Here is a 21,756-nt window from a genome sequence, read left to right as displayed (position 1 = left end):
AGACAACCCCCTTTGAGGACCCGGACTGTTAATACCCTCAGGGCCTGGAAGAGGCAGGGAGGAGCCAGGAGGTTTCCGCTTGGGCATTGAGGAGGGTGGAGGAGGAGTGGGATGGCAGATCCATGATCAGCAAGTCTTGGGCACCACACAGAGGTCTGGGGGTGGGATGGGACCTGTATATAAGAGAAGCTGCCACCAAGTCGCCCAGTACCACCTTGCTGGGCCCCCCCCCCACCCTCACCCTGCACTTCCTGCACACCACGGGCGCCCACTCCTCCCTGCTGCCTCTCTGAGCAGCCCTCCGGCCGGCCCAAGGTTCCCAGCCCGAAGGCTGTCTCTCCCAGCTCACAAATCCTGCCTCAGAGCGTGCTCTCCTCCTCACCCCACGGGCTACCGGCGTTCCTAGACACCAGAAGGAATTCGTAGATTAGATCGGCCCTTGGCGGTGCTGGGGCTGGGATCCAGGACCTGGAGCCGGTTGGGCACCCAGCTACCGGGCTACACCCCAGCCCCATGCAAAGTAACTCTGCAAGCGGACTTAACAGTCCCGGAGGCCCCGCACTTAGCAGGGGTGGAGTAACTTTCCTGAAAGAATAAACGAGTGCGTTTCTACAAAGTCCGAGCAGCCTTGGCTCTGCAGGTCTCCCTCCCGGGCCTCAGTTTCCCTACTCTGGCCGCGAGCGAGGCCGCGGAGGCGGGGCCCAGGCTGGGCTGCTGCAGCCACCGCGGGGGCGCGCGCGGGTGGACGTGACCGCGCGGCCGGGTCCGCCCCAGGCCGGCCCCAGACGCATGCGCACCACTGCCTGCGCGCTGCGGGCCGAGCGGACGCGGGGGCGGACGCGGGAGGGAGGGAGGAAAAGAGGGCGCTAGGGGAGCCAGGGGCGGGCCCGGCCGGCTGCTGGAGGCCCCGGGCCGGGCCCGCGCCGCGATGGCCCTGGTGACCCTGCAGCGCTCTCCCACTCCCAGCGCCGCGTCGTCCTCCGCCAGCAACAGCGAGGTGAGCCCGGCCGCGCCCTCCCGCAAGGTGTGAGGCGGAGGCGCGCGTCCGCCCTTGGGGTGCGGGCGTCCCCGCGACTGAGCATGCGCGGGGTGGCCGGGTTGCGGGGAGGGGATGCAGCCAGCGCGCACGGCACCCGGAAAGGCTCTAGCTGGCTGTCGGTTCACGGTCCCAGGGTGCGCTCGGGGCCTGGGCTCATGCTGCTGTGTGTGAGTCGAGGTAGATGGGGACCGTTGCGCCCGGGTCCCCAGGACGGCCTGCCCCAGGCTGCGCTACACCAACCGGTCTCACGGTCCAACCCCCCCCCCATTATACCCCCCCCCTTCATCCCCCTCCGCTCCATGAGCCTAAGGCCTCCGTGAACCCCTGAAGACCCAACCCACTGCAGGGGACGCCCCGCCTGCTCGACCAGCCCCGTAGGCCCAGGAAGTTGCCAGCTGGAATCTGGGCCCTGTTTCTCCCACCCCACCCCGCCCTGCCTCCTCCCCGTCCCCCGGTTGTGTGTCTGCGTGAGACCCAGCACCCCTGCATGCCCGTGTTGTTGCAGGGACTGGCAGAGGCGTTTGCTGAGTGGCTGTGAGGTTAAACCTCCAGGGCCTCTTCTGTCTGAGAGTCTTATCTGCAGGCAAGAGGTTCTGGTTGCCTTGGTTTTGCACACAATTAGGCAGAGCGACTGAGAAGTGAGATTGTAGTAGGGACTCGCCTCCCACACAGCTCGGTTCTACATCAGTTTACAAAGTACTTTTTATCCTCTTATCTCATGTTCTTTCTAAAACTACAGGAACTTGGGAGAAGAGTGTGGCTTCAGGGAGTGACAGCACAGGCCTTCACAGCCTAAATTTTTTTCCTTCCCTCTTCTCTTTTTCTTCTTTCTTTCTTTCTTTCTTTCTTTCTTTCTTTCTTTCTTTCTTTCTTTTTTCACCATGTAGCTCTGGCTGGCCTGGAATATTATATGGACAAAGCTGGTCTCAAACTCGGGACTGGTTGCCCTCTTCTGCAACCCAGGGGCTGGCATTTTAGAAGTGCCCTCCCCTCCTGGCTCTCAGCCTGGGCTTCTGACCAACTTCCATGTTGTATAGGTAGCCCCATGTTGTTTAGGAGCCCCTGATCGCTCCCTGTTCCTGTCTTAGACACATCTTTAGGTGTTTTGTTTTGTTTTGTTTTGTTTTTGGTTTGTTTGAGATAGGGTTTCTCTATGTAGCCTTGGCCATCCTGGACTCACTTTGTAGACCAGACTGGCCTCGAACTCACAGCGATCCGCCTGCCTCTGCCTCCCAAGTGCTGGGATTAAAGGTGTGCGCCACCACGCCCGGCTCATCTTTAGGTTTTTAATCTTTCAGCCGAGATGTAATTGAGGGCCCTTGAATTTACCTTTGAAACGTAAGTCAGTCAGTTCTAGCAGACAGGAGACGCTTTGTGCTGGCCCATGCCCCTGCTCACCACCTGCAGATGTCTTTGTCCTACCCCGGCCAAGTGGCCCCTAGTCTACACTCTCTCTGTTTACCTACTCTGTATTTCATATAACCAGAAACATACAGTATTGCCTCTGTCTGGCGTCTCTCTCTTAGCACAGTGGTCTCAAGGTTTACCCATGTTAGTGGGCGTGGCTCACTATCTCATTCCTTTCTAGGAGTGAATAACCCATTACATGGAGGTGAAGGTTTTCCAGGACATTTTTATTATTTTATTAATTTTTAGTGCTAAGTGTTGAGCCAGGGCCTTGTGTGTGCCAGCTACAGCACTATATTCCCAGCTCACATATTTGTAAAAGTTACTGTATTTTAAGTTGTGTGTGTTGTCCATCTGTCTGTCCATCTGTCTGTCTGTCTATGGGTATGTGCAGGTGAATGCAGGTACCAACAGAGACCAGAAGAGGACGCCAGATCTGTGTAGGTTTCTAGGGTGTGGCTGCAGGTTGTAGATGCTGGGATCTGCTTTTAGCAGCAAGTGGTTTGCAGTCCCCTCTTGATCTATCTACATTTTATTTATTATTTGTTCCTTTATTTTGTCTTTTCGCCCTGAACCTGACTCATAAGTCAGTTATTAAACCAAGTTCCAATGGTTAATTAAAGCGCCTGCCCCTGGCTCGTAAGACAATTATTAAACTAAGTTCCAATGAGGAATTAAAGCGCCCAAACCCGCCTCGTAAGACAATTATTAAGCCAAGTCCCAGTGACCAGTTAACAGAATAAAGCTCAGCCACCCAGTGCGGTGGCTCATGCCTGTAATCCTAGCACTAGGGAGGCAGAGGCAGGTGGGTCACTAAATTCAAGGCCAGCCTGGTCTACAAAGTGAGTCCAGGACAGCCAAGGCTACACAGAGAAACCCTGTCTCAAAAAAGCAAATGCCAGACCAGACCAAACAAAAACAACAAAAAAACCCCCAAAACCTCAGCCGTGAACTAGGAGATGGCGGATGCTGAAAGTGCAAGGAAGGCTTCTGATGCCCAGAGCCAACCTGCCTTTTACAGCCCAGGCATGTGGAAGGTGGAGCCAGGCAATCCCTAGACCAGGCTGCGTGGCCAGACTAGTGGAATAAAGAATGGGTGCCCTGACTGAATATGGAAGACGCCCACATAGATTCCAGCATCTACACACGCAAACACATACATGTGCACACCCACTGTGAGCATACATACAGGTACATACAAAAACAGAAAACGAAACAAACAAAACCACCTAAAATCCCAGACCTTTTAAAAACTTCAGCCTTTTAAAAACTTCAGCACATCGGTGGCGGCGGTGGCAGCATTTGTCGGAGGTTGGGCTGTTCCCAGGATGGAAAGGCTGCCTTCCAGATGTGCTGATGCCGGAAGCAAGGCAGAGAGGACGTGGCAGGTGTGCCTTGAGCTGGGAGACCTGGGTCCAGCTTGCCGGTACCTCTGGCTTGCCCCTCCTCCACTTGGCTGCCCCTCGTCAGCTGGACAGAGGCCTGGATTGCTTCTTAGGGCTGCTTGTCTTAGCCCTCTCTGCTTCTCCGGCATTCCTGACCTTATATCACCTTTCAGTGGAAAACCTCAGAGTGTGACCAAGAAACTAAATGGCTGTGAAGCCTGCATCCCCTCCCCCCCAGTCACTTATCAAACGGCAGCTTTTCTTATGAGTCAGGGACATCGCGGTTTCCTGACACAGCTAGTGTGGCTGTAAAGCCTGGGAAACCAAGGAAAATCACAGCCCTTGGCTCTGCAGCAGCCCTGTCCTCTTACTTTGTCACCCTTCCCTCTCCCCCCTTTTTTTTCTGGATCTTTAATTATCTCAAGCTTGTCGTTTTCCTGTTAACCTTATCTGAACTCCTTGAGGAGAACAAGTAGATACACCAGCCTTTTCCAGGTGTATAGTAACATTGTTTTTGACAAATGTGCAAGGTCCCTCTTTCCTGGCACGGGCAGGTCTCCAGACACTTTGGACCAGGGATTCTCAGCCTTGCTGCTGACAGGACAGTTAGGGCCTTCTCTCTTGTAGCAGCATCCTGTGCTCCGCCCACTAGATGCCAGTAGTGCCCAGTGGCCCTTGTTGAAGGAATGCTTGTATGCTTGTATGCGTTGATTGGTGCTAGTCAGCTTCTGTCTGACCCTGGTGTGTGGGGCCTTCCCTGGTTTCCTCTTCGCCCTTACAGTCCAGGAGCAGATATGTGGTCTGTCCCCAGTGTATGTGTCTGTGAAGTCGGACCCAGAAGCTTCATATAAGGAGGGACGCCCGCCCCCGGGCTTTGTAAACGACTTGTTTTTGCTTGAAATTGCCACCTCTTGGTTTATCTCCCTTACTGCTGGCTTCCTGTCCTGCCTTAGCTCTGGACACATTTCCTGTTGACCTCTGGCTGGATAGGGACAAGTCAGCCAGTCTTGTGTCTGTCCTGGCCATCACAGGGCTATCCTCCGTATAGTGGGTGCTTAAAAACACGCCAAGTCCCCCTGGGAAGCGTTATGTTTTCTCCTTCCCCCCTCTCTCCTTCCCCCCTCTCTCCCTCCCGCTTCCCCTCTTTTCCAACACAGGTTTTCTCTGTGTTGTCTTGGCTGTCCTGGAACTCTCTTTGTAGATCAGGCTGGCCTCAAACTCACAGAAATCTGCTTACCTCTGCCTCCCCAAGTACTGGGATCAAGGGTGTGTGCCACCACGCCCTGTTTTTGTTTTGTTTTGCTTTGTTTTCTCGTTTTGTGTTTTCACCCAAAAAGAATAAAAAAGTGATGAGGTTTACCTTCCATGGTCAAAGACTTACCTGGCATGGGGTTGTTGTTGTTGCTGCTTCTGTTGTTGTTTTTGGAAGGGCCTACATGCCAAGTTGTCTGGGCTGCTTTCAGATTCCTAGCTCATGCAGTCCCCCTGCCTCAGGTGACGGGTGTGCGGCTCTGCTTTGGAATGGGTTTTTTTTTAGGTGGTGTATTCCTGAGGCTCACTATGGCTCAACAGAGAAATAGATTTTCTTTCTTTTTTTTTTTTTTTTAAAGATTTATTTATTATGTATACAGTGTTCTTCCTGCATGTGAACCAGATCTCATTATAGATAGTTGTGAGTCATTATGTGGTTGCTGGGAATTGAACTCAGGACCTCTGGAAGAGCAGTCAGTGCTCTTAACCACTGAGCCATCTCTCTAGCCTCTGAAATAGATTTTCTTAAAAACATAACCCTGTGTCCTTTAAAAAGCAAATGGTACCAAAATAAGGCTCAAAGCCAGTGCGCCGAGTGTGTCAGGAGCTGAGGGCTGAAAGGATGTGCTGGGTAGCCCTCACAGTGGCTCAGCCCACAGGCGCTGGCTGGCTTTAGACTGTGGCAGGAATTGCTGTAAAAGTGTGGTGGGGATGACTCAAGGAACAACACACCAGGTTGGCGAGGAGAGGCCAGGGGTGTGTCGAGCAGGGCAGCCTCCTTCCTGGGCGCCTTAACGGGGTGGGGGGTGGGGGGAGGAGGGGGGTGGGGGGGAGAGCAGCCTGCTGTTGGGTGATAATGGCATCTGTGGGGTCACATTCTCTTTCTCCCTCTGTAGTTGGAGGCTGGCAGCGATGAAGAGCGGAAGGTAAACCTTAGGTGAGTCCACTCGGTGTTTGTTCTCACAAGCAGGTAAGGGACGCTGCGGCTGCGCTTGACAGACATTGACGTTTTCCCCTGTGTGAAAGTGTCTTTAACGGAAGCCCAGGATGGTGCCGCATGCTTATAATCTCACTACTCTGGAAGGAGGTGGCTTTCTATGAGTTGGAGGCTAGCCTGGTCTACATAGCCAGTTCTGGGCTAGCTAGGGCTACATAGTGAGATACTACTGTATAAGTTACTTGTTGTATTTTACATATCTGTAATTCCAGTTGGTGAAGGCAGGAGGATTGCAGGTTTAAGGCCAGCTTGGACTACATCATGAGACCCTTATCTTAAAAAAAGAAATGAAAAATGCTGGGGATCTGGCTCAGAGGCAGAGTTCTTGCCCATAATGCACCAGGCCTTGGGTCCATCTGCAGCACCATAATAAATGAAAAATTAAGTGAAACTCATATGCCAGTCACTGCTTCAGATCGGAGGAAGTGCTGGTCGCACCCAGGGCCTCAAGCATGCTAAGTAAATTCTTTACCAGAAAACACACAGCCCGGTACTGCCTATGTAGGAGTTGTGGTTTAGAAAAGGAGGCAACTAACTGCCGTGTGTGTGTGTGTGTGTGTGTGTGTGTGTGTGTATGTGTGTATGTGTGTGTGTGTGTGTGTTTATGTGTGTGTGTGTGTATGTGTGTGTGCATGTGTGTGTGCATGTATGGGTGAATATATGTGTGTGAGTGTGTGTGTATATATACACATGCTTGCGTTGTGTGTCTGTGTGTATCAGAGAACAATTATTTTTTTGGTTTTGTTCTGGTTCGTTTTGGTTTTTCAAGACAGGGTTTCTCTGTGTAGCCCTGGCTGTCCTGTCCTGGACTCATTCTGTAAACCAGGCTGGTCTCGAACTCACAGTGATCCACCTGCCTCTGCCTCCCGAGTACTGGGATTAAAGGCATAAATCACCACCTCCAAACTATGCCCTTTGTTTTTCACTCTTCTTTTGACAAGCTGCTACTTTTAAAGTTGAAATATCGCTTGTTCGCTTTTTGTTTTTCAAGACAGGGTTTCTCTCTGTGTAGCCTTGGCTGTCCTGGAACTCATTCTGTAGACCTGGCTGACCTTGAACTCAGAGATCAACCTGCCTCTACCTTCCGAGTGCTGGGATTAAAAGGTGTGTGCCACCAGCTCCTGGCTGCCCATCTGAAGTCTTTACCAATCACCGGATATAAATATGTTAACACAATAAACAAACTTTCAGAGGTGTTTTTTACAAACAAGGTTTACTTATTCCATGTGCATAAGTGTTTTGTCTGCATGTATGTACGCCACACTGACACCTGTGGATGGGTGTGAGCCATCATGTGGGTGCTGGAAGCTGAGCTTGGGGTCGGCTTCAGGGGTAACAAGTGCTCTTAGCTGCTGAGCCGGTCCACGGGGGACATTCTTTACAAAGAAGAGCCTGTTTCATTGTGGGAGGCTCGAACCAAAAGGAAGGGAGGGTCTGAAAGGGATCAGCCTCTCAGTGCTGTACTCAGTACTGCTCAGTGCTGTGCTCAGTACTATTCTCTGGTGTTCTGCTTAAACTCTTGTAATACCAGATAGAAGTATGTGTGGCCTGTCTCTAGACTTCCTGTATTTGAGTGAGAGGAGGGGAGCCTTCCACTTTGGTCAGCGCACGTATTATCTGTGAAGATGATGTGGGCGGGGAATCCCTGCTGTGCAGAAACCAAAGTGGTAGCTGTTACAGTTGCCAAATCCTGTCAGTCATGTTCGGCTGAGGGAGGGGGAGACTGGCTCTTCCCCGCCTTGGTTTGGAGCAGCTTGTGGTCCAGGCTTAGGTTCCCGGGCTGGAGACACTGACTCCCGGGGCTGCCTTTCGCTGCTTAGCCTCTGCGTGTAGGAGGAGGCCTGGGGAGTCTGGATGTTGGGTGCAGGCCCGGAACAGGGAGGGGAGCTTGGTGAGTGTGATGTGGGCCCCAGAGCCTCCGCAGTTTCCTGTGCCCTGCTCCTGCGACCCGTCCCTGGGGGTCAGAATTCCTCTCCCATCCACCCGGCCTTTCCTCTCTGGGCACTGGGCCAGGGAGAGCATTGAGCTAGCTCTGTCTTTATTGCCCTTAATTAGCTGGATGCGTAGTGTTTGTGGCCAAGAACTTAGGAAGAGCCATGATAAGAAACTGTGTCCATGGTCCCCTCTCTCTCACTGACTTAATACAAGGGAGAGCTGCCTGATGTGGCGCTTGGTGGGGGAAGGTGGGGGGACATCTTTGTGATCCAGGTGACAGTTGGAAGCTCAGGTTTCCTGCTTGAAATACTCTGTAGAGTGAAGTGTGTGCATGGTGCTGCAGGCTGTCGCCCCAGCTTTAGAGGCTGAGGCAAGAGCATCTCTGAGGCCTGCAGAGTTCCAGGGCAGCCAGGGTTACGTGACAAGATGCTGCTTAAAAACACAGACAGACAGACAGATAGACACACACACACACACACACACACACACACACACACACACAAAGCCAAACACGGGCACACACAGAGACAGGCACACACAAAGAGACAAGAGCCGCACACAGACAGACAGACACACACACACACATCTTGTACCTCCAGACTGATAGCCCAGGAGCTCTTTAGAGTTCAGAGGAGTCAGTTCTTTTGGACCCACAGATGAGGGACCGAGCTGAAGGGCTGAAGGCAGGCAATCCCAGGACCAGAAGCAGAAGTCCCCTTGACTTCATGGCAGGCAGGAGCTCCTGTGATGTTAGATCCATCCAGGCAGAGCTGGGCCCTTCTCACAACAGGATCCCAAAGCCACTGTGGCCACAGGGAGAGCCCCAGCTGGAGTGAGGTCCTGGGTTCTCATGGTAGGGAAGGGCTGGGGTGGGGAGTGCTGGCTCCGCTTGCTCTCTTAGCCTTCCTTTCAGGCCTGTTCACTCACCTCAGTGGGTCACGATCCCTTTCAGGCAAAGGGCTCCATCCCGCTTTCTAACAAGGAAGTTCTGTGTCTAGGTTTGACCTTTGACTGATAGTCTTTCACCACACTGCTCATTTGCATTTTCAGATCTGCTCTCTCAGCCTCTCCTAGAAAAACAAAACAGACGTGGAGTGGATGGCCACGTGGTTTTGTCTGGGGCAGGAGAGTTGGGGACAGATTTCTCTTGGCTTTGGCTTGGCCCAGAATGGTAACCATTCAGTTTCTGAGGTCCAGGGAAAGCCTGGGAAGCTGGTGGGGTGGCGTGGGGTGGGGTGGGGTGGGGTGCTTCGTTTGCTCTGTTCTGTCTTGATGACAGTTGGGCCTCTGGAGCCTTAGGTTCTGCCTACTGATGTCAGCCTTTGTAGATTGAAGGTTTAAATGCTACATTGTTGCTGGCATGTGTTTAAGCCTAAAGTCTAGGCACAGTGCATAGTTTTTTTTTTTTAACAGTCATTCACTTGGCGATACAGTGTATTGATTTTTAACCCTTATTTACACTGTACTACAGATAACCACAAACTGTGCACACCTGCATATATTTGTTTTTGTAGGAGGGTACTCCCTCCCCCATATCCCTACGGATACTGAGGGACAGTGGTGACAGGGTGGTCCTCACAATCCCGTTGGCTCATCTACTTGCAGCACATTGCTGAATCCCATACAGTCTTCTGGGGCTCGCCTGCCTGCTTGGTTTTCCAGACAGTCTCTCTGTGTAGCCTTGGCTGTCCTAGACTTGCTTTGTAGACCAGGCTGTTCTCAAACTCACAGTGATCCGCCTGCCTCTGCCTCCTGAGTGTTGGGATTAAATTTTTATCCCCATGTCTCATGGGTAGTACTGTCGACTGGTCCTCTTGCTGCCTTTCAGTGCTCCCCAGCGTATCACACCTGTGGTCCTTCCTGCTTCTCTCTCACAGGCCCCCCACATCTCTGTCTGCCTTTCTTTTTTTCTCTTTTCTTTTTTGGTTTTTTGAGACAAGATTTCTCTGGGTAACCTTGGCTGTCCTGGACTCGCTTTGTAGATCAGGCTGGCCTCGAACTCACAGCAATCCACCTGCCTCTGCCTCCCGAGTGCTGGGATTAAAAGGTGTGTGCCACCAGGCCCACCTCCTGCCTGCCTTTCCTGCCCACATACTGTTTTTGGAGCCTGCAGAACAGCTCCTGTCCCTGACTTGGTCCCCTCAGCCATGTCTTTTCCAGTAGGCTGAACCCTGTGGTATCTGCTGACTCACACATGAATTCCCTGGTACCTGAGTGAGCAGGCAGCCCTCCTTGTGGCTCTCTGTGGAGAAGGCTGGTCACCTGCCTCTTGTGTCGGAGCTCTCTGTGATTTAAAAAAAATTTAAAAATTTTTATGTGCATTGGTGTTTGGCCTGTATGTATGTCTGCGTGAGGGTGCCAGATCTGGGAGTTACAGACAGTTGTAAACTGCCAGGTCCTGTGGAAGTTAGTGCTCTTAACTGCTGAGCCATCTCTCCAGCCTCCTGTGGGTTCTTTTTTTGGTCATCACATTCCTTGTCGCCAGTGCTCTTATTACTAATATGACCAAGTTCCCTTTCTACACATGGCATTTACATGGTTGAAGGGGATATAAGATGGGACTTGTTGGTAAATTATAAACATGAGACATAGTGGGCTCGGAGTGTTGAATAAATGGGGTCCTGATTTGGGTAAGTCTGCGTGTGGATCCTGGCCCTGCCACTGTACCAGGCTCTTTACTCTGAGAGGTCGTGGCTTTTGCCTCTGTGGGGCTTATCTGTGGATGGGAACCAGCCCATGGGCCTGGTTAATAGCCTGTGGACACTTCCTTGTGTGGGATCAGATATGTTTGTTAGTTATGTGCAAGCTTAATATCTTCCTCGGGTGTGCCTTCCGTGAAGTGTTGGCTAATGGCACAGGAGAACGAGTGGGCCTGTGTGTGTCCCGGCCTGAGAGGGCCACAAGGAGGCCCTGGCCAGCACAGCCTACAGCCCACATCTGGCTGCATTCCGGAGGGCTGCTGGGGCCTCGGGGATCTAACTCTGACAGGTTCGCGGAAAGACCTTCTGGAAAATGTCTAGGCATTGATTACCTCACACTTAGATGAAGGAGACAGAGGCCAAGTGGAACCCCCCCAAGCCTGTAGTGACCCCCTAAGCCTGTGGTGACCCCCCTAAGCCTGTAGTGACCCCCCTAAGCCTGTGGTGACCCTCTGGTGTTGTATGTATGTACCTGGCTGCTGGCCTCTCATGGTCAAGCAGCGTGGTTAAAACCATGGGAGTCGGTGAGCAGGTGGCCCTTCTGGCCGTGGCTCCTGCCTCTCTCACCATGATCCTGGGAGCCACTCAGGCTGCCACGAGGCATGAGGGGTTGTGTGCCAGGTGGGACACTGGAGAGGCGGTCCAGCTGTGCCATCCCCAGACTGTTGGTGATGAGGAGTGGGATTTCCTTTCTTTTTCAATCCTGTGCTCTGAGTCAGGTCCACAAGCATGCTCATTAGGCCTTTCCTTTAATTCTTGTTGCCTGACCCTTCCCCCCCTCCTGCCCCCCATCCCCCCTCCTGCCCCCTCCCACCCCCTCTGCCCCCCTCCCAGCCCCCCCCAGCCCCCCCCCACGGGTTGATTTTCTGGGTCAGGGCAGCAGGCTTGGCCTTCTGAGTTCTTTTTAGTTTCAGGGGTTAGCCGTGAACCCTTCTGTTCCCTCTATCTGCCTTTCTCCCACACTCCTCATGGTCTTGACTTTGGGGTCCCCTAGGGGATTCCACTTTGGCAGCTGCTGGGCGTGTGGTTGCTCTCTGTCCTTGCCCCACAGTGTCAGATCGGGCCAGCGTGCCCTGCCCTGTGGACCACTCCAATGCCTGCCCTTTGAAAACCCTGCCTGCAGCTGGGCAGTGGTGGTGCACGCCTTTAATCCCAGCACTCGGGAGGCAGAGGCAGGTGGATCGCTGTGGAGTTCGAGGCCAGCCTGGTCTACAAAGTGAGTCCAGGACAGCCAAGGCTATACAGAAAAACCCTGTCTCGAAAAACCAACCAACCAAACAACAAAACAAAACAAAAAACACCTGCCTGCAGCTTGCCTTCGCTCGTGTCTCCCTCTGCCTCCACAAGGTTTTTGGAGCCTCTGTTGACACTGTGACAGGTGAAGGCCTCTGAAGTATTGAACAGCCACTGTGTCTCCTCCATGAGGGAGGCGACATAGGCAGGAGTATGTAGGCCAGTGAGTTAGTCACCCTGTCACTGGGTCACAGGCTGCTGCAGACTTAACAGCTGAAGCTCAGTGGTTTCAGTTTGTGACTGTGTGAGAATCAGCCCCACCCAGCAGGCCTGAGACACTTGCAGGACTCTGCTTCCTGGCTCAAGCCTCAGTGTCTGGCGTGCCCTAGGTGGCCTGTGGGGTCTTACGGGTCAGACCGTCCATATTGTGAGCTCCGATCTGGAGGGGACGCCATGCCTGGAGGGCCTGCGTTTCCTTTTGTTTGTGTCCTCTCACTTCAGACGTGTCAGTTTGTCCTCAGCCTGTGTCTCCCTGTGTCCTGACTCCGGGGAATTGAGGGGTGAGAGAAAAGCTTCTGGGAGTCTTTTCTCTCCTCTCAGTTCCGGGATCAGACCTGGGTCTTCAGGCTTGATGGCCAGCACCTTTACCCACTGAGCTGTCTTGTCAGCCCAAAAAATGTTATTTTAAAGTCATATTTTGTTTTCAGTATATATTAAACTTTTACATCTAGAGGAGCATCCTGTAGTGGAGGCGAAGAGTTAAACTGACTCTGCCACAGCTTAATTAAGTTCCATTGCTGCAGTTGAAGTGAATTACATTGAAGTGGGTTTCACTAAACTCTTGCAATGCCAATTTTTAGACTTTAAAAGAATACCAGGGTGCTGTTCTCATTCCTCCCACACTGCACTCCCTGTGTGCACACTTACAGGCCTGCGTGTCCTTTAATCCCAGCACTCGGGAGGCAGAGGACGGTGGATCGCTGTGGGTTCGAGGCCAGCCTGGCAGCCTGGTCTACAAAGTGAGTCCAGGACAGCTAAGGCTACACAGAGAGACCTTGTCTCAAACAACAACAACAACAACAAAAACAAAACAAACAAACAAAACCACACAGGCCTGAGGTTCAGTTCCCAGGACTGGGGGAAAAGCCTCCCCAAGGAGCCCTGCCCTGGGAATGGCTGACCAGCCATCCCGTGTGGAACAGTGAGGAGGAAGGCCACCTGGAAATGGGGGTGCGTTTTATTTCATTATCACTGAGCGGGTGCTTAGTGGGTTCTGCACTGAGTGCTGGGGATACCATATTGAATAAAAATGGTCCTCCCCGCCTCCCGTGCAGCCACAGTCCTTCAAAAAGGGATTTGAAACAGCTTATCAATTCGTAAACCACAGCAGAGCTTAACATTAGTGAAGGGCCAGTGAGATGGGTCAGCGGGGAAAGATGCTTGCTGTCAAGCCTAACATCCAAGACTGAGTGAGTGAGTGAGTGTGTGTGTGTGTGTGTGTGTGTGTGTGTGTGTGTGTCAGAGGACAGCCCGAAGGGTAAGTTCTGTCCATCCACCACTGAGTTCCAGGGATCTAATTCATGCTCTGCAACACACACAGACACGTGCACACACACAGACACTCAGACACGCACACACACAAATACACATGCACACGCGCACACATACACACACAGATACACACATGGCACACATACACACACGCACACATACTCATGCACGAGCACACAGATACACACACGCACACATACACACACACACACAGATATACACATACACAGATACAGACACACATGCACATACACATACACAATGTAAAAAAAACAACAACATTATTCAGAAAGTTGGGACTTAGAACAAGGAGGAAATAAAGTCAGAGCCTGACTGGAGGAAGTTGGAACCCTGGTAGTTACGAGAGTAAGGGCTTGAATCTGACTTCCAAGTTTTCTGGTCATCGAAGAAGTGAAAGAAAAACTTTGTTACTCTATTAGTGACATCTGTAAAACACCAACAAGTCGGATCGCCAAGTGTAATGATGTGTAGCTGTGGTCCCAGCTCCCCAGGAGGCCAAAACAAGAAAGTCACTTGAGCTCACTGGTTTCGGAACACCGTGGGTAATACAGCAAGACCTGGGTCGGAACAAAAGCTCAGGCCAGTCAGTTCTTCAGAAGAATTCTTCCTGTCAGAGACACCTGCAGATGCCCATGGGGAGACCCAGAGGATGGATGAGCAAGCAGGTTGCCTTAGGTGTGGCTCTGGGCACCAGTGTTGTCTGTCTGTCCTGCCAGTTAACCAGAGTTAATTGTAGTCCTGGGAGGTGAGGGCAGCAGCTGTAGTTGGTACCAAAGGTGCACCCAACATCACTTGTTGGGTGCCGAGACACTTCCTGTCAGGCGCCAGAGCCCTGTCCAGCACAATGGGAGGCCCCGCTTAGGTAGGTCAGACTCCACCGATCCAAAAATATAGTCTCAGAGCAGGGAAGTAGTCAAATGAATTCTTAGGTGGCCCAGAGAGAAGCCCTCAAAGTCTGGACTCTTAAACCAAGAGGCACTGACAGAGCAGCGCGCCTGGTTCAGCTTGTGTCTGGAAAACATCAAGTAGAAAAAGAGGGCGGCAGGCAGGAGGCCACTAAGCCTGAAGGTAAATGACCTGGATGGTGGAAAGGAAAGCTGTGAAATGTGCCAGTTCAAAACACTGAGAATCTGGAGCCAGTTGTAGTGGCGCACACCTGTAATCCCAGCACTCGGGAGGCAGAGGCAGGCAGATCGCTGTGAGTTCGAGGCCAGCCTGGTCTACAAAGTGAGTCCAGGACAGCCAAGGCTACACAGAGAAGCCATGTAGTGGATGTAAACATGTTTTTGTTTTGATCCTAAGTGTGGGATGTGAAGCAGACCTGTGTGAGGGTGTGCAGTTGTTTGTCCCCTGGAAACAGACTTGGGAGAGAACAGGTGGTGTTTTTCCACTAGAAGAGGAACTTCCTCTTGCGGGGGCGTGGTCTTTGCTGACTGATATTCTAGTGCGGACTCTGAGAGGGTATATATATATATATACATATGCCCCAAACGAGAGGCTGGGCTTTTTGGCTTTGGTATTGCTTCCTGTTGTTTGGCTGTTCGTTACTCTGCTTTGAGACGCTCCAGAGAGAAACGCTCCTGCTGCTGTGGTTGCAGTCACCTTTGCTGAATTGCTGGTTTGCTACTTAAAGGGTTTTCTGGAATCTGACTACGAAGAGTGGAATTGCTCTAAGGAAATGAGTCTAAAAAGGTCTACTTCCCCTGTCCCCACTAACCTCTTTTCTCTCCTGTTTAGGGTAGGTGGGTTGGAAGGGAGGTGTAAGCGTTAAAGAACCCCAAATAAAGTAGGTTTGAGAAGTTCAAAGCCTACAAAACCCTGTCTCAAACAAACAAACAAACAAACAAACAAACGGCAATCTGGCCTGGGCATAGAGGGCGCATGCCTGTAACCCCAGTACTCAGGGAGGCAGAGGCGGGAGGGTCAGTGGAAGTCCAGGACAGCCAAGACTACACAGATAAACACTGCCTCCGCACACACACACCCCCTTCAAAATGCCCTTTATAGAAGAGAGCCCAGCTCAGGGTTGGTCACTGCACACTGCCTTACCTGTTCTTCCATCTGGGACATTCCAGTCTTAGGATCTGGACACTTTGGTTTTTTTGTTTTGTTTTGTTGAGACAGGGTTTCTCTGTGTAGCCTTGGCTGTCCTGGACTCGCTTTGTAGACCAGGCTGGCCTCGAACTCACAGAGATCCGCCTGCCTCTGCCTCCCGAGTGCTGGGACTACAGGCTGCGCACCACCATGCCTATCTGGTCTGGGGACTTTGTATCTGTCTTTATCCTTTTTTGGTTTGTTTATGTTTTCTTGTTTGTTTGTTTGTTTGAGTCGGGGTCTCACCATATAACCTGGGCTAGCCTTGGACTCTGTGTAAACCAGGCTGCCTGAAACTCACAGACATCCCCCTGCCTCTGCATCCTGAATGCTGGTTAGTGTGCTTGGCTAAGATCATCATTTAATAATAGGTCCTTTATGTGAGTTATAATGCCTTTGTATTAGATTTGTGTCGCAGCCCGTGAGGGTGTAAGCCCCGGTGGGTGGTGGTATCCTCTGGATTCTTTACCACCAGTCATGGCCCAGGGAAGATAGTTCTCAGTGACAGTAATACTATGCCCTGTCAAGGTGCTTTCCAATTTGGTTAATTAGTTTGTTTGGTTTGTTAATGTTGACAGTTGTTTTTCCTGAGACAGGGTCTGGGATAGCCCAGGCTGGCCCCAGACTTGCTGTGTATAGGAGGGTGACCTTGAACTCTGATCATCTTGCTTCCTTCACCCAGGCACTAGCATTCCAAGTGAGGTGTTGCATCTTCACACCTGGCTTGTGCAGGGAGCTTTGTGAGTGTTGGGAAAGCACTCTACCAACCTTGCTACATCCCCAGCTCTCTGATGTATTTATTAAGTATCCTCTGCGCTTGTGTTTTTCTGTTTCATTCAGCGCTTCAGATCTGTTACTTATGTTACTAACTGGGATAAAGGGGTGTATCTTGGCCACTGCAGCCAATTTTCAAGTTAAATGATACTGGCGGAGAACAGTTCAGTACCAGTGGGCAGGGAATAGGATGTGGAAAACAAGGCTTAGGCCTTTGACCTTGGACAAGGGACTGGTGCAGAGAAGAACTGGATTTCTGTTCTAGCAGCTGAGGAAAGCTTCCTCAAGAAGGCACGATTTCAGGTGTCAGGCACCGCGTGGGGAGGTGGGCGAGGGGGCTGTGAACACAGACCTGGAGTAGATGGCTGGCTCCTCAGCACCACGGGAGAGGCGCGGTGGAGGATGAGCCGTGGGATGTAGGAGCTCCTAAGTCAGAGCCTGATGCTGCAGCCTGATGGGTGGAGGGCAGGCACGGTACGTGGAGAGGCTAACTGTGGCCGCTGTCCTGAGTGCTGGGATTCTAGGCCCGTTGCATGCCACATGTTAATGCAGCACCTGTTCCGTTCATTGGCCACACTGAGCACATGTGAACTGTGCAGTAGGCTCTTGTGCTAGCAATGTTGCACTTGCAGGAATGAAGACCAGAGGCGGGTGGCGCTGGACAGTGGAAAGAAGGGACTTAGGGGAAGGCTGTTCCTCAGTGAGTACAGGATGGGGCTTCACACCATGGAAAGCCATGAGTGCCTGGCACAGCTGATATCACCAGAGATTTTTTGCTTTTGTTTTTTTTTTTGCTTTTGTTTTTTTGGTCGGTTTTTTTGTTTTTTGTTTTTTTTTTAACTTTTGAGTTGTTTCAAAAATATTGCCTTCACGTTCCTATAGGTTCTGGCTTGCTGGGTTGTTGCTGCTGCTGTAGCATCCCCGAACAATGCAGCCTTTATACCTCAGCCCTCGGTAAGGAGGCTTAGGGCCCCGTGTACCTGATGAGAGAGTGGAGCTGCAGCAGCAGGCTGCCTTCAGGGCTAGGGGCTCTGGAGGGTCATGGATGGACTGTCTGAAGGTTTGCAGGCTGTGTCTGGGCTCACTGGCTAGCTTACCTAAGCAGAAACAAAAAGTCTTGCTCTTGTGAGTCTCTGCTGCCTGCTCCCACCAGCTGGGTATGAGGAAAGCTGTGTGGCTGGCTGGGAGAGTCTCTGACCATCCACAGTGCCTCCGGACAGTCCTTCTCTCTGAGGGAAGCCTACACCTGCAGCCAAACAATGTGTGGCCCTGCCAGCATTTTTTTTTCCTGCCCATAACCCCTTTCATAATGGCGCGGCCTGCAGAGAAACCCCAGTGTTCCTTCTCTCAGGGACCTGTATGGAGCACGACTTGGAAGCTGGGAGCCCCAAAGCTTGTTTTCTTTCACTCCAAAGAAGGTATTGGGAGCCAGACCCTGCCGCCACAGTTCACTTGGAGGCAGAAGATAGAAGAGATGTTTAGGGCAGCAAGGGCTCTCTGTGACATTGACCATCAGGAGGCTGCTGTGCATAAACTGGGAAGAATTTTCCATCCCAGTTGCAGCCGTTTCCTGATCTCCAAATAGCTTCCATCTTTCTCTACGTCCTAAATGTCATTTTGCCAGGCCCAGCTGGGGCTGTGACTCCGTCTAAACCAGCCTAAAGCAACTGCAGGTCAGACAGCCCTGCCGTCCTGGGCGTGGAGCAGCCCCTTCTGCCCCCGTTTGCTCTACAACCTCCAATAGCTCTCTCTCCTCCCTTCTGGATCTTCTGTCAGGAGAATGGAATTGTAAGAATTAGGTGTAGCAGTGGAGCGGCGAGCTCTCCGGGCTGTAAAGCACTCTTCGCAGTCACTCGGAGTGCCGGTAGGGACGGCGCTTTCGGGTGCTGGGAACTTGGTAGGCTGACGGATGGATGGCTGCACAAGCCAAGGGTTCATAGCCTCTCACATTCTACAGCTTGAGTTTATGTGTTTCCCCGGGTGATAATGGTCTAGTTTATGCTAGCCAGGCTCTAGAAAGCAGAGTCTGTAGGCGTGCGGCCATGGAGCGGTCGTTAATCTGGAGGGAGCTAATTGGCCGTCCTCTTTGGGATGTCCCCAGCCACCTTCTCTGTAGTTCCCCATCAAGGATTACCCTTCAGGCTGACCGTTTTCTGTCCTCGGTCACCACTGTGCCCAACCAGAGTACAAAGGTTAAATTGGGCTGGGTGGTGGTGGCACACACCTTTAATCCCTGCACTCGGGAGGCAGAGGCAGGTGGATCTCTTAAGTTCGAGGCCAGCCTGGTCTACAGAGTGAGTTCCACATATCTGCCGGAACGTTTTGTTAGCAGCAGGACTTACTGAATGTCCAGTCTGCTGTCACTGTCGTCGTCCCCTGTCATGTAGAGTCTGAGCTCCTTTTGCCTCCAAGAGTGCTTAGACTCCGAAGGCAAACACAGCTGTGTACGGTTACCAGCTAAACTCTGCTTCCAAGGAGGATGTGGGCGAGGCATGTGTGACCGCCTTCACTGTACCTAGTCCTGCTGCCTGTCTGTGGAAAGGACCGTGCATGCCTGTTATGGAAGACACCGTGGCAAGCCAAACACTTGAGGCACTCTCTGGCACGAAGGTGAAGGACAGCTCTTTCCATGAGAACCCTGGACCAGCATGACCTCGCTTCTCCCACAGCGTCTCTCCATCCATGCTCCGTGGCTGTCCCATGGCCTTGGTGGTGGCAGTGGGTGGATGATGGGACAGGTCCTCTGGGTACATGGAAGCATTCTGTGGCCAAGCCTTCCCGGCCCTGAGTTGTTTCTCTTAGCTGTTCCTTAGTCTTTGCTGTGTTCTATATTTTGGATCTGTGTCCTGGCTTCTTGGTGACACTGGTGTGGGCCACTAGAGATGGTGTGTGCAGAGGTGACAGCTGTGCCTGGTAAAGATTCTTAGCTGGGGTTGACACGGTGGATGTGGGGCTTTTGGAAAGGAGTCAGTCCTGGCTGTACCGACGTGTTCCTGGATGAGCAATGGTTTACACATCGGCTGAGTGAGAAGGGGATGAGTCACGCACTCCTCTAGTGAAGGTGAAATGGTCCTTTGGACCTGGGCGGGGCTTCCGGACATGACCTCCCAGAGGTTCCTGCTCCTTTGCTCAGGAATTGGTCTAGGTTGCCAGGTCTTCCTGTTTCACGCCCGCCCAAGGTCCTCCTCTTAACCTATAAATTAAGGCGGCATCTCTAGCCCCTTGGAGTCAGAGACTTGCTTTGGCTTTGCAGCGTGGCCTGCTGGGTCACCTTGCACTTCTCAAAGCTCCTCACGGAAGCAAGTGTGAATTCCTCCATCTTCAGTGTCCCCACTTGAGGGTCACCAGGCACCTTGAACAGCTATAAATATGCCTAAAAGTATTTTTTAGGCTATAAAGCTGCTTTTGAACAATGCCTTGTTAAATACCCATGGCAGCCACCCACCATCCTGCCTGGTGGGGTGGGTGGGGATTTGGAAGAAAAGGACACCCTGGGACATCCTTCTGTACGTGGTTTTGACCCAGGATGGGGTCCTCTCGCTGGGGTTTGGCTCTCAGTGGCCAGCTGCGTTTTCCTCCTGGCTCCACCGCCTGCAGTACAGCCCGTGGGAGTGCCTTGACTGGAGGACCTTCAGCTGCTTCGCTTCCCCTGAATGGACCCTTTTCATCGGGAAATGCTGGGACAAGGGCCTTTTTAAGCCAGCATATCAGAGGAGGACGAGTGCCACAAGAGCCACTTGCTCCTTGGGTGGGGACCGTTGTCTGAGGAGGGACTGCACTGCTTCCCTGGAAAGCCCTAGTGCCGCTTGCTGGTCTGGTGTGTGCCGTGTGGACCGCACTGGCTGTTTCAGCCGGGTCACTGCAGATGTGAACGCCGCTGCGATGGACCTTTTGTATCTTTCTGACCTCTGTGTCTTCCTTCGGCCAGCCCAGTACCTCTGCCATTCGGAGGTTTCCGGCCCGCGTTAGTACGTAAGCTCAGCTGACTCGCCTTCTCCCTGGGAACTGTTTCGGATGCACTCCTGTCTGTGTGAGAGCCGGCCCTGGGCATGGAGGGCTGCATTTGTCTTCCCAGCTTCGAGAAACGTTGATCTTGCAGGGTCTCCCTGAGGGCAGCAGGCTGTGTCTGAGAACTTGCTTGTGCTGCAGAGATAAAAAAGCTTCTAGCAGGGCTGGAGGGGCTGGGATTTTCCTTAGAGCCTTGGAGGAGGATTGCTTCCTACGTCTGGGTCACACTTTCTGTAACTCTTAGGGCTCTAAAATCTCTTGTAGGAAAGACGGTTTTTCACTGTCTGGCATAGGTGGCGGCTGGGCTGGCATGCATCCGTGCCCTGAGTACTCAGAAAAGGATGTGCGCCATTACTGATAGGGAAACCCTGCTGGGCTTTGAGGCCGCTCGCCCCGTCTTCGTCCAGAGCATCTCATGAGCTCAGGGTGGAAAACCAGGTGCCCTTGGCCACCATCACAGGCAGTGCTCTCCAGCCGCCTGTGGACACCAGAGGCTATGGCCAGCAGCAGTGGCCCAGGCCACACACAGCCTAGAAGCCAGGCCGTGGAGCAGCTTCATCCTGTTTGTGTAGATTCCGTGCCCGAGCATGCTCCGCAGCCTCCTGTCCTTCACACGGCCTTTCTGTCTGGGGCTGATGGTCATCCTGGCCACCAGCGGTCGGCTATTTCCCGTATATTTCCAGGACACAGGGGACCTTGCAGGCCTCAGGGCAGTGGGGCCCCCCACAACATGCAGGCTGTCTGTTGACAATAACTGAGGTGGTTCCAGGACCCTAATGCATCCGTGGGGGGAGGGGGCGCCCCTCCTTATCACGCAGAGCAATCACCCACTGCAGAGCAGGTCACGGGGTGAGCCCAGCTTGCTCTTTATCATTGTTCCCTTTTTTTCCAAAGGAAATGCAAGGGAAACCAAGGGGAATTTTTGCTCTTGGTTTCCAAGGCAAAGGTCACTGTTACTGGCTGTTTCCAGAATGCTCTCGTTTCTGGTCAGTCTGAGTTCTTTTCTTTCTTTCTTTCTTTTTTTTTATTTTTAATTTGTGAACAAAAGGAGTTGATGTTGCCTTGAAAATTTCTCCACAGCCGCTTTGATCAGGAGATAGCTGCTTTAAGTTTCCTGGAGCTTGGCTCTTGGAGTTCAGATGGCTGTAGTGGAGATCAGAGTATTCTGAGAGCTTAGCTGTAAAAATGAGCAGAAAGGGCTGGGGACGAGGGTGCAGGGCAGACAGGAGGAGACAGCCTGGCTCTTACCTGCGCGGCAAATGCTAAGGGCCTCTCTTTTCTGGAGCATCAGCGGGGACATCCCTGTCGGTTCCTCAGTGCAGGTGTGTGGCAGCTGTTGGGGGTGGGAAGCTGCTTTGTGGG

At 52.4% G+C, this 21,756-nt stretch overlaps 1 protein-coding gene across 3 annotated transcripts in view; it reads left to right on the top strand.

Moving 5' to 3' along the window:
- Positions 1-707: 707 nt before the first annotated feature.
- SSH1 (slingshot protein phosphatase 1) overlaps positions 708-21,756 on the top strand; it is a 55,264-nt gene continuing 34,215 nt past the window's right edge. For 2 of the 3 annotated variants that reach the window (XR_014775363.1, XM_084761403.1), the window contains exons 1-2: positions 708-997; positions 5,979-6,019. Coding sequence is in view for 2 of the 3 variants with exons in the window: in XM_084761403.1 (XP_084617529.1) it covers positions 929-997; positions 5,979-6,019 (110 nt within the window). In the remaining variant the exon portion in view is untranslated. Of the gene's footprint in view, positions 998-5,978; positions 6,020-17,209; positions 20,355-21,756 lie in introns of those variants that run through there. The other variant, XM_084761404.1, reaches the window with a different exon arrangement.

The sequence above is a fragment of the Acomys minous genome (assembly GCF_964271855.1).
Source record: "Acomys minous genome assembly, chromosome: 16".
Taxonomy (NCBI): Eukaryota; Metazoa; Chordata; class Mammalia; order Rodentia; family Muridae; genus Acomys; species Acomys minous.
The sequence above is the reverse complement of the archived record's forward strand: the minus strand, read 5'-3'. Positions and strand labels throughout refer to the sequence as shown.